We start from the raw sequence: 13,329 nt of genomic DNA, 5'->3' as shown, positions 1-13,329 counted from the left end.
CGTGTCCCCTGCATCGGCAGGTGGACTCTCAACCACTGCGCCACCAGGGAAGCCCTATAGAACTTCTTTTACTGTCTCTTCCTTTATGATAGCAATTATTTTAGGTATCAAATAATGTATTTTTTGTTCATTTTTAAAGAGTACTTGAGAAAGTGCAAAAAAAACCCTTGTTTTTTTCTATAACATTTTTTATAAGTCAATTATTCTAAAAGCATACTAGCTGTTAGCTTATATGTATTTTACTCTCTTCTTCTAGTGATTTGATATGCCTTAGAGAGAGCCATAATTTAATCATTTGAGCTAAGCTATTTCATGGTAAGGAAATAGATTTTACAAAAGAGACTAGGCTACTTATTATATGTCAAGACTGGTATTGTCCTTTTTATTTTTTTGATATAACCCCATCAACAAACAATATTAAGTCAGGATTTGGTATTGAAGCATCCAAAATTTTTTTCTGGGCATGGATACTTCTTGATTTACAGAATCATAATGAGGAGAGTCTCCTCATTCAGTTAAGAGTTATAGAGTTGTTGGATTGAAAGTATTAAATCAGCAGATGGTAATACAGGGAGAAAGTAATAATTCATAATTAATTGGTATAAAAATATTGAATGCTTCCATTAATGATAGGTATATACACATGTGATAACATTTTATTTAAAGGATTCATACAAAATCTAAAGGTATTTGGACTGATATAGTTTTGACTGATATCTGTAAGTGCTCTGAGACAATGAGCCTGTTCAATTAAGGTATTGGCTTTGATAGGCAATGGTTCTTTGATGTGTGCTATGTTACTGAGTTAATATACCTAGAGCATGACCTAATATTTTCATGTTTGTAAAAAAAAAATTTTATGATAATTTAGGAAGAATCCATTTAAAATCTTACGAGCTGTGTTCTAATTGGTTTGAATATGTCTGTAGAGTCTTTTGCCCATAAGGATTCAGGAACCGTAGCTATTTTTTTGGCAATTTCTTGAGTCATATATCATGTAAGTAATCTAATGTCTAAATGAGGTATATTTTGATCCCACTTATTAAATTAGTAAGTATTGTGTCACAAAGACTAACCAAAGTATCAGTTACAGGTTAGGATTTAGGAAAGGGCTTAGGTTTGTTTGAAATCTCATTAATTGAATGGTTTTAGTAGACCAAAGTTTATTTTAAGCATTCTATAAGTTACTATATACTCTGTTTGTCTTATTTTTTTCCTCTACAATCAGGCACAGCCAGTCACTTTTACTTTACTTTTTCTTATTAAAGCCCCTAATTCAGTTTTAGAATTATAAGTTATCCACTCTCTCTATCAACTTATAAAGGCAGATCCTCTTTCAAAGAGCAGCATAACTTCTTTATTGTTCCTCCTGCAAAAGCATTGCCCTTATGTCACCATAACAATAATTTGTTCTTTATTGGATGTTGATAAGCAAAACGTATGCCTAGTTTTTATCCTTTTTTCCCTTCTCTTCTTTTTTAAAAAAGAATTTCATAGTATAAATTCCTTTTGGAATTCAGAACTGGGAAAAATTTCCTTTATTTTTTTAGATATTGAGAGCTATGTAATACACTCTCTTTCACTTTTATCTTGGCTAACAGGTAGCTAAGAACCACACTTTGTGCAAAATTTTAGTAGCATGCCTTAATCTAGGTTTTTTTATTACAGTCTTCCCCGTCTTCCTTATTATATATTGTTAATATTTTTACAATTACCAATTTACAATGAATTGTTTTCTTCCTTATTGTATGCTTCCTATATTAACTTAGTAGGATAAAAAAGATAAGTATGCAAAAAAAGATAAGTAAATAAAAGATCAAGTCCATGAACAGAAAAAAAATAATATGGTTAAAGGGCACCATTTTTAGAGTAGATAAGATTTTATGTAAAAATTTTAGGGAATACGTCTTTAACAAAGACTTTAAGATTTTTACGGTCAGTGACATCTGAATGTAATATTGATACTCTTTGGTCAAATAAAACAAATAAGCAAGACTTGAAAAATGGTAGAATAATACCAGAATCTATTCAGTACTGAAAAAATAAATTAAACCTTTAAAATGCCACAATCATAATTATTACAGTTTTTTTTAGAATTCTATATTGTGAAATATTTTGACACATATTACCTATTAGATATTTCTAGCAACTCTTGGCAGGATATATACTGTTTATCCCCACCTTCTCAATGAAGAAACCGAGCCTCATAGAAGTGAAGTGACTTCCCCAGATCATGAAGCTCGTAAATGGTAAAACCCAATTACAAACTTAGATCTTCTGCTTTCTTTTCCAATGATTTTTCAGACTACTATCTCTTTAAAAGGTGACTTTATTATTGCCAAAGGTTGGAGTCATTAAATATTTTTAAACTTTAAAAAAAAAATAAAAATGTATATTCTACTAAGTTCAGACTTTTATCTTTTGTCCCCATAATAAAAAAGTTGATCATCAATGTGTGTGAATGCAATCATTTACTCAACGAATACTCTTTAATGCCTACATAAAGTAAGCTTGTAATAAAGGGGCACAGTGATGAATAAAATAGTCAAAAATTCTGCCCTCATGGACATTCCATGAAGGAGGATGACTAATTAAATGCAAAATTAATAAAATCATTTCAAAAGTGTTTTGAAGGGAACAAGCCAGTGGCTGAAGTAGAGAGCAGTGGGGGAGTGAAGGAGATTGGGGGACCAGAGCCACTCTCTCTGCAGAAGTGACACTTAAGCTTAAACCTGAAAGAGGAGGATGAGATATATATGTGAAAACGTATGAATCTTCTAAGCAGGGAGAATACTACATACGAAATCCCTGACACAGGAAAGAGCTTTATTTGTTCTAGGATATGAAAAAGCAGAGTAACTGGAACATCTGCAAGGCAGGAGACTGGGCTGTATAGAGAGGCTACCGTGTGCAGTATCTTGTAGGCTATGGTAGAGACTAAAGAGTAGACATTAGAAAAATCTATTTCCAAATGCAGAAAATCTCTGTAGATCTCAGATTTTTTTTTCTTTTTTTTTTTGGCCGTACGCGGGCCTCTCACTGTTGTGGCCTCTCCCGTTGCGGAGCACAGGCTCCGGACGCGCAGGCTCAGCAGCCATGGCTCACGGGCCTAGCCGCTCCGCGGCACGTGGGATCTTCCCAAAACCGAGCACGAACCCATGTCCTCTGCATCGGCAGGCGGACTCTCAACCACTGCGCCACCAGGGAAGCCCTAGATCTCAGATTTTTAAAGGCGCTTTTACACCAACTATAAACTGTGTGAATTAATTTTTGTACACTTAGTTATTTTGGGTGCTGTATATTCGTGTATTGAGTTTCACATAATTTCTTTAGAGCCTGTTGATGAATTCTTTCTGTAGTCTTTCTGTAGTTAGGAAAGGAAATTAAGTAACTAACATGACATGAGTTAGCTTTAGAGCAAATGGAGGGGTTGGGGTAAAGGTTTCTTTCCTTTTCTATGAACATTATCAGTTAATATGCAACCAAAAGATCAGAATTTCATGCTTTTTTATTAATCAATTCATAGTACTAAAATTTTCCTCATAATTGTGTATCAGAAGGACAAGCTAGAAAGTGTCTTCTTAAGTCATATGATAAACATATAATAAAAAATAATTTAAATTCTATCAAAAGGCTAAAACAAGGTTTGATTTATTTTTCATTTCAGGCATGCCCATTTGTCATCGATATCTATGCAGACAAATGCAAGCCAAGAATTAAAACTGTCCATATGGAGGCATGCAGTGGGCAACTTGAGAAGGCCATTTGTAAATCTGTTCTTAACAAAGGCAATGCCAAAGTAATGGATGGCTATGAAAATATAATTGTACATACTTACAAGTGTGACACCTGGATAACGTCAGTTATTGAAAACAAGGTATCAGTTATGAAGTGGTTCTCCTGATAACAGCAATGTTTTCTACTATGTTCCATCTTCTTTCTCACCCTATTCTTGCATAGTAATTAAATACCCCATTACATTAATAGTATCTATAATAGTCAATTTATTCTTTTTTCTTTGTGAGTTTCTAACTCAAACTGGGCATGATAATTTTTATATATTTTTAAGGTATATAATATTTACTTTATTTATTACATATTTATTTTTTGTGTTTATGAGACAATTGTTTTTCTATTAAAATATTATGAAAATTAACTATTTGGAAATCTATGAAGATAGAGCATAATCTGGGTACAAAGTATTTTATTTAGTTTGTTACTAAAAGTCTTCACACATACATAGCTATTTTAAACAATGGACATCATGTTTTAAAGAAATATAAACAAAGTAAAGAAAAGAATTTAGCCCAACTGTTTTATACAAACTTTGCAGTAACAGAAATCCTACAGATTATCATCATTTTATCTAATTAAATATATTCTACTGTCCAGGACCTGTTTTTATCAAGCCAATTATTTCTGGCTTTGGCCATCTTCTCTGCTACTATTGATATTGCAGGTCAAGAGAATACACACATAAGTTCTTAAAGTCATATATACTGAGTTTTCTAGAAATTATAAATTTTTATAAAATCTTACTCAAGATGGCTAGGTTTTTAGAACTGTTGGCTTATTTCTTTTAGTTCCTGGGTGAGATTTACATTATTTTTATGCCTGCCATACATTTCTTAAAGTGCTTAAGATTTGTCTGAGTATTGAGTCAATGTGAATATATATTATGTAACTCTCATAGTCACCATAGGGGCCACTAGAAAGTATAACATGGTCTCTGCTGTCAAGGAGTTTATGGGCTAGTTGTAAAGGCAAAATTAATACTCTCGAAACAACAGTTAAATTACAGAGTACTGTTTGTATGTGCAATAGGAATTCAACTGTATTTGTATCTCTTGTACTTGATGTTAGTTTGGACTATAGAAGTTGGTGAAGGGTTTGTGATTAGTGGGAAGGGAACTGTGATGTGGGATTTAAACGTGTATAGGATTTGAAGGATAACTAGGATTTAGATATGCAGAGAGGCAGCCTTTAGAAGCAGGAGAAACAGTATAAGGAGAAATATGAGTAAGAGTTAATGTGAACTATAGACGAAAAAGTGAGAATATCTTCTTTGCAGAAACAGAGAGCTTTATTTGGAGAAGTATTTGAAAGGTAAATAACATAGGTTGAATGGGTCCAGATTATATATGTTATCCTGAAAACAAGATAGAAGGGTTTAGACTTGATGAAATAAGATAGGTTCCCCAGCCAGTAGATTGCAGTCTTCAAATGGATCATAACACTTTGGAGAGTGGTTCCTAAGATCCAGCATGTTTCTGTCTCTTCCCTCTGTTTTCTTGTTTGTTTGGTTTTGGTTGTGTGTGTGTGAGCCCTCTACATTTTATTAGAATTAAAAGGGTGGAAGAGAGCCATTATCTTACCCCAATTCCTCTGCTCTATTACCTTCATTTCTCAACCCTCCATCTCCTTTTCCCTCAAGGAAAATTAAATTTCCCTTCACCAAAATGAGGTAATAATAATATTTTAGAGCTTACCATGTGCCAGGTACTGTAACGCTTTTACTTCTCACAACAACCCAATGAGGTAAGTATTATACTATTCCTATTTTACACACAAGGAAACTGAAGCACAGGGATGTTAAATAAATTACAAAAGGTTGCAGAGCTAAGTAGTAGAAGAGATGAGAGATGAATCCAAGTTGTCTAATGTTATATTGCCCCTTTGTAGTCATTAGAGAGTGATTACAGGTTCTTTAGCAGGGGAATACTTTGACTCCTACATTTCTCTTATTTATCAGCTTCATTCTGCTTTCTTTTGCTTGCTATCCATCCTAGAAGCTATTGTTATCAATGATATATTATCTCCAGTATCACTTCTTCCATAAGGTCTTCCGTGATACCCCAGTCAGAGCTAATGTTTCTGTGTTTCTATAATGTCTTCTTTGTTTCTATAGAACCCTGTGAATATCTCTATTACAAGATTTGCAAAGTGTTTTGCAATTATCATTTTGTTTGTATGTATTTAGTAAAGAAAGGACTAGCAACTTACAAAATCTTTTTTTTATAGTCAGATAATAAAGTGATTATTCACATCAACAACGAGCTGAGTAAAAACTGTGTAAACAACAGAGGACTTGACATATTTGCAGTAGAAGTGGCACCAAAATCTACAATGGTAATGCATTGTTTTCTAATTAAAGCCTTTTGTTTTATCAATTTGAAAAAAATGTTTTTGCTATTAATGTTATAGATAAATATGTAGGTATGAAATAAAGTAGAAAATTATTTTAAGTATGATATTTGTATTAGTACCATCCTGTACTACAACATAGGAGACTGGTTCTAATCCAGTTCTTACTATTTGGTTCAGTGATTATGGGGCATTCACTTAACTTCTCTCTTTCAGTCTCATTTTGTTTGTTTCAGTCTCTTTAAGTGTAAAATTAATGTAATGTCACCAGTTTTAGGTACTTCATAAAATTAATGTAAAGATAAAAATAAAATGATATATGTGAAAGCACTATTGAATATTATATAGAAATACAAAGAAGTGTTAATAGTAATAGGACTTTTGATAACTCAAAATATTTTTATCTACATTATTAAGATTTTCTGAGGTAACCTAAAAGAGAAAATGCCTGTGAGTTTTAGATAACCAACTAAGTCAAGAACTAGGAATAGCTGAAGTTCTGGTATTAGCAGAACTCTGGGTTTCTGATTTAGCCAGGAGTTCAAAGGCAGGGAGAGATCAGTAGACCCTGAAACTAGTTTAGTCAAGGGAAAAAGGAAAAGACTTTCTATTCTTTCCCTTTTTTTCTCCATACTGTCAGTGAAATCCTAAAACGTGCTAAAACAGGATAAGAAGAGTTTATCTTTTCTGTTATCCCAATCATGTTTTTTTTTTAATGTTCTAGGCTTAGTAAGGAAAGAATATTTACTTCCCTTTCTACCACTCCTCTTTACCCACATTCACAAATACCAACTACCAAATACTATATTACATAGAATTTAGGCTGGATTATTCTGTTAGACATCAGATCGTAGATTGCACGTCCCTGCTAAGGACAAATATTAAAGAATTTTATCTGCACAGAGATATTTTTTATATATGTTCTAGAAATGTTGTCCTATTGAAAAATCAGCCCAAAATTACAGTATATAAAAGGAAAGTAAAGGCTTTCTATTTTTATACGCAGGTTTGTCAACATGTAATGCCTCTGAATGAACAACAAGAATGGATATATTATTGTGTGTATTCCCTTATATCATAAACACTTTTTTTAAACATCTTTATTTGAGTATAACTGTTTTACAATAGTGTGTTAGTTTCTCCTTTACAACAAAGTGAATCAGTTATACATATACATATGTTCCCATATCTCTTCCCTCTTGCATCACCCTCCCTCCCACCCTCCCTATCCCACCCCTCTAGGTGGTCACAAATCACAGAGGTTAACTCCCTGTGCTATGCGGCAGCTTCCCACTAGCTATCTAATTTACATTTGGTAGTGTGTATATGTCCCTGCCTCTCTCTCACATTGTCACAGCTTACCCTTCCCCCTCCCCATATCCTCAAGTCCATGCTCTAGTAAGTCTGTGTTTTATTCCTGTCCTACCACTAATCTCTTCATGACATTATTTTTCTTAGATTCCATATATATGTGTTAGCATACGGTATTTGTTTTTCTCCTTCTGACTTACTTCACTCTGTATGACAGACTCCAGGTCTATCCACCTCATTACAAATAACTCAGTTTCATTTCTTTTTATGGCTGAGTAATATTCCATTGTATATATGTGCCACATCTTCTTTATCCATTTATCTGTTGACGGACACTTAGGTTGCTTCCATGTCCTGGCTATCATAAATAGAGCTGCAATAAACATTTTGGTACATGACTCTTTTTGAATTATGGTTTTCTCAGGGTATACGCCTAGTAGTGGGATTGCTGGGTCATATGGTAGTTCTAGTTTTAGTTTTTTAAGGAACCTCCATACTGTTCTCCATAGTGGCTGTATCAATTTACATTCCCACCAGCAGTGCAAGAGTGTTAAACACTTTTTAGGAAATAATTTTGCTTGAGACTCTCAAACTAAGAAGAATTATTTCAAGTTTAGTCTGTTATTTGTTGATCAACAAAATGCTAATCAGTTTAATTGATATATATAATAATCAATTTAATTTGTATGCATTTACATTTCATGTCTGTATTATATACTTTATTATTAAAATAGAAATAATTTTTTAATGTGTGGCCTTCTTATTAATTTAATGGGAAATCTGGCCATATTTCATTTATGACTAGTAAACTGAAATCAAAGTACAGGTAAGCTTTTTTTTTTTTTTTTTTTTTTTTTTTGCGGTACGCGGGCCTCTCACTGTTGTGGCCTCTCCCGTTGCGGAGCACAGGCTCCGGACGCGCAGGCCTAGCGGCCATGGCTCACGGGCTTAGTTGCTCCGCGGCATGTGGGATCTTCCCGGACCAGGGCACGAACCCGTGTCTCCTGCATCGGCAGGCGGATTCTCAACCACTGCGCCACCAGGGAAGCCCCAGGTAAGCTTTTAAAACGTAATACTCAATGAGTTCTATAAACTCCTATACAGTTTTGATTTATTTATCAAAAACATCCTGGAATAAAATGTAAATGGGCAAAGCTGCAGTGAGTGCCTTGTGCTTTATCCCTGTGCTCTGGCCTGGCCAAGGAGCCCAGTGGATCCAGGACTCCTATCTTCACTGGTATAGTCACAGGCATGTGGCTGTGAGAGGACCAGGAGTCGTCCTTCCTGCTGCTGCTGCTGTGGCTGGTGATGTGCAGCCCCTTCACTGCTTGCTTCTTCACCGGCAGCCTCTGTCTCCTGCTGCACCTCTTCAGCCATGAGCATGTGCCCTCCCACAGGGCTCTGCTGGTGCTCAAGCCCCATGACCGAGTGTCTGCCATTGGCAGTGGCAGTCACAATGAGTCAGAGAAAAGTTGGATGTTGGGTTTACTTCTGATGAGATTGCTATCTTAATGCACAATAGCACAAGTAGATACAACAACTGATGGGACTGGTCGATGTGTGATTTGACACTTGAACAAATTAGAAAGTTTAATCCTGCAGCAGATCACAGATTCAGGAATAATTTCCCTGATGAAAAGATCCCTGCCCTGAGGGAAGCTGGAACAGAGTGCCTGAACCAGAACATCACAGTCTTCTTTGATGTCAAAGGCCATGCAAATATGGCTACTGATGTTCTAAAGAAAATGTGTATGGAATTTCCTCAACTATACAATAGTACGTATTATTTGCTCTTTCTTGCCATAAGTTATCTATGAGACAAACAGATCACAGTGTAGTAACGGCTTTAACTCACAGACCTTGGAACCTTAGCCATACAGCAGATGGGACTATGATACTTTCTGGATACAATCCATGTTTGTGGTAATAGATGTTTCCTTTGCTTGGAGCATACGTAATATCTTACGGTACCTGTGTGGAATTTCAGGTTTCCTCATGCAAAAGGATTTTGTATCCCCAAACTACTTGAAGAAGTGGTCAACTAAAGGCATTCAGGTTGTTGCCTGGATGGTTAATACCTTTGATGAAAAAATGGTACTATGAATCCCATCTTGGTTCCAGCTCTGTCACTGACAGTGTGTTGGAAGACTGCACATCAGTTCTAGAATCTCCCCCAACCCCCTCCCCAAGGAAACATGTACAGAAACTGCCTGCTGGTCTCATGCAGGGATATCAAAATACCCCTTGTGCTAGCCCAAACCCTGGGAGATCAGGTAGCTCACACAAGTAATAGTAATTGCATTTTTACCTGAACCAAAGCAAAGTCTGGTGTTGCCAACATGCTCCATGGAATGCCTGAGTTCAACACTTGCTCTTGAAAATCTGGGTCTGCAAAAAGGCACAACAGCACCTGCCCTGACCTAAGTGAGGCATACACCTTAACCTGGTGAGGATAAGCACAGACTGAGTTGTGAAATTTTGGGGTACAGATGCAAATACACGGGAAATGCACCATCACTCAGAGCTGACATTTTAAAACTTGCCACGCTTTTGTAACATTTATTTCAAATACTGTATTCAGCTATGTTATCAATGTATTGTGGCTGTCAAAATTGTGACCACACTAAAAATCATTAAAAGGAATAAAAAAGTGAATGCAGAAACAGCCATTTAATTATATACTGTATTTAGTTTTCCCATGAGAAAATATAATTAAAGCAAAATTTGGAGAAATTAATTTTTGTATTAAAGAAGCCAAAATCTAATCACAACAGTAGAAATATTTTGTTCTGACAGTAATTTGTTTAATGGATTTACTTGTGGAGTATTTTTAATTAAATGTATTTTGAAATAATAGAAATTAAATCAAATAGCAATTAATTAAGTAATACAGTACATGAAATACTATATTAAGCAATTAAGAACTGTGTAACCATATCAGTAACAGAATACTTGGCTAGTATTTTTGAAATATGAATACCAGTATAGCAGTATATTATTTTTACCCAGCACATGCTAGCACATAGTTTAAATGTCACTTGGATTTTTGGCCCTTGATTAGATGTCTGTAAAATGGGTTGTCATTATCTAGCAGTTTGAATTCTTCAGATGATGTCTTAAAAAGTAATGCAATGTGAAAGCATTTTATTAATTGCCAGATGCTTTGTAAGTTAAATAAATGTGGCCTTATATTCTATTTCACAAAGTTGAGTTGCAGGAAATAAATTATCTGGCTGTTACCAAAAGCATATGATAAAGTTGCTATTTTTGCCACAAGTTGTAGAAAGGCTTTTTATAATAGAATGATAGGTGACATAAAGTGGTATCATTGGAACATGGAGACTCAAGAAAGAATAGTGAGCACTTAAGCCTTATCTTCCACCACTGTCACCACTTAGACATACCAAGCCTTTTTTCTTCTTCCCATTACTCACTTATTAGAGGGGAAAAAACCCAGCTATCTTATGGTCCCATTTTCAATTACTCAGTAGAAAAGAAAGATATTTTGTTTCAAGTTAAACTTTCTTCCAAGCAAATAAAAATCCAAGGGAATCAGCTGGTTAATGATTATAATAAGCTGGGTTCCATTTTAGGACCTTTAAGTAAATGATTTTTTAAGGATTACTTCAGTACTGTGGTACCAGAATATCCAGAAAAAATTAATTCAAGTCCTGAAATACCAGACTCATAGGTTGATAATGATTCTTTGTTCAACTAAAATAAAGTTGATTAACATGTAAGAATGTTTTCTTTAAATTCAAGAGGTGCTACCCATTTTCAGGGTAGTTTTGTGCAGATTGACTGTTACATTTTCAAAGGTAACTTTTCATGTTGTTTAATTTTAAAAGCACAAGGATTCAACTTATGAAAAAGACATCTAAATGCCCCAAGTCTCTCCTATGCCCTTCCTGTCTTCATGGTATCTACATTAAAGCTCCCCATGAATAAATTTTATCTACAAACACTTCCTCGAAATTGGCTTTTTGTCATTATTATTTATATGTGTTCTAGACTTTTCATCTTTAAGAAACCTCTCATTCCCCATCTATCTCTATCATTATTCTGACCTCCCCTTCACACCAAAAAGACATGGAAGAATTGTTTGCTGTACCTACTTTTTTGACACCCATTCATTCTTTCCAGTTAATTCAACTAGTGGTTATTTTTCCAAGGACATAAATAACTTCCTTATCATTAAACACAGTGGATATTTTGAAGTCTTCTCTCCAGTGTTAGATATTGTTGATCTCTCTGACACCATATTCTCCAGATTTTCTTCCAACCTCTGACCATTCCTTTTCAGGCTTCTTCCAACCATACTTCTGTACCTTCTCTCAGTTTCTGCATTCTCTCTCACCTCAGGCCCTTTGGATGTAATATTTCCTTCTTGCCCGTAGCATAAGTCTTCCTTCAGGTCTCACCAAATATGTCAGTTTTCCCAAGAATCCCTTCTTGATTACTCCCCCCCCACCAAGACCACTTTGATGGCCCTATTACTTTGTGCTCACTCTTTGTGGTCACATTCAGCATCCCATACGGGAATTAGTTTTATCTGTACAATTCACTAGGCTGAAAGCAGGGATAGTTACAATTCCAGCATATACCATTGGAACCATAATATACAATAAATATTTTTTGGATGATTGAATAAAGTGGGCAAAAAATTTAAACTTACATGTGGTATAATTTCTTCCTAGTTCTTGGACTATTTGTAAGTTAAAAGTAGAAACATAAGAAAAGAAACACAAGGTCTCATTACTATCCAATTCCACTTATACAGACTTTGTTTTTCATGTAATTAATTACATGAAACAGATTAAACAACTAAAACAAGATGAAATATTTTTTCATTATCTAAGTTTTAAATGGGAGGGGAAATGGCTAAATGATCGCTGTAATTCCTTCCTACTCTAAAATTCTACAGTTCCGATATTTTAAAGCCAAATTAGTGTTAATTATCAAATCCTGTCATAAGTAATTCTTGAATTACTATATTTAATAATTTTGTTGATTTTTCCATTACATATTGTAGTAGACCTGTGTTTTTGGTTTTTTTTAAGCCAGTGGCCTTCTTTTAGATCTATTTTTGGTGTAAGTTAAATAGGAAGCAGAAACTTAATATACCACAGTGATCATATTTTGGATATAATCCAGGAAAATGGAAATGTATTTCTGGTTTTGACCACCAGAGTGTGAGCATATTATTTCATTATTCATTAGTGCACACATATGCCCCAGAGAGAGAGAGAGACTGATAATATTTCTCAGCAGTGGATTAAGTCCTTTATGACTTCTAAGACTGCTTTGGGGAAATATATTGTATATTGTGGATACATCCATACACAGGCATATACACCCATTCTTATTAGAGAATATATAAAAATTATTTCTAACTTGTAAAGTGGATACTAAATCTTCAGCTCTTAAAAGGCTCTTCACTTATTCATGAAGTTACAAGTATTATATAAGGACATATAGAGATAGCCCTGCTAGCTTTACATAGGATTATAAAGCCTATCTTTGCTACTCAGCCTTGCTTAATTTCTAGAAAAAATAAGAACTACATAAAGATTTGAGGAACAATAAGGCAAATAATGGAATTGATTTAGGAAAAGTAGATGTGATTAATGTGGAGACACAATTTAGGGGCCAGGGACTAGGAATTGTTGCTGAAAATCTGAGAGGTAAAGGATTTTGATTGAAGTGTCTGTACTTATTAGCTATGGCTAATTCTTGTCTAAGGAAGGTGAAGAATAGGCATTCTCAATTCTTATGAATAATTCACAAGCTGCATATATTTGCAATATTTGACCACAGTTGATTTAAAGATATATATGAATGTTAAAAAGAAGACCAACATAAAGTGGTTAGAAG

General features: G+C 34.6%; 1 protein-coding gene and 1 pseudogene across 1 annotated transcript in view; both read left to right on the top strand.

The window, feature by feature from the left end:
- Positions 1-8,205, top strand: part of EFCAB7 (EF-hand calcium binding domain 7) — a 52,506-nt gene extending 44,301 nt beyond the window's left edge. The window contains exons 12-14 of the mRNA XM_059045127.2: positions 3,668-3,877; positions 6,022-6,129; positions 7,151-8,205. Coding sequence (XP_058901110.1) covers positions 3,668-3,877; positions 6,022-6,129; positions 7,151-7,225 — 393 coding nt within the window. The 3' untranslated portion in view covers positions 7,226-8,205. The remainder of the gene's footprint in view (positions 1-3,667; positions 3,878-6,021; positions 6,130-7,150) is intronic.
- Positions 8,206-8,600: 395 nt separating this feature from the next.
- Positions 8,601-9,995, top strand: LOC131764190 (glycerophosphodiester phosphodiesterase 1-like; annotated as a pseudogene).
- Positions 9,996-13,329: the final 3,334 nt, after the last annotated feature.

Source organism: Kogia breviceps, chromosome 1 (genome assembly GCF_026419965.1).
Source record: "Kogia breviceps isolate mKogBre1 chromosome 1, mKogBre1 haplotype 1, whole genome shotgun sequence".
NCBI lineage: Eukaryota > Metazoa > Chordata > Mammalia > Artiodactyla > Physeteridae > Kogia > Kogia breviceps.
The sequence above is the reverse complement of the archived record's forward strand: the minus strand, read 5'-3'. Positions and strand labels throughout refer to the sequence as shown.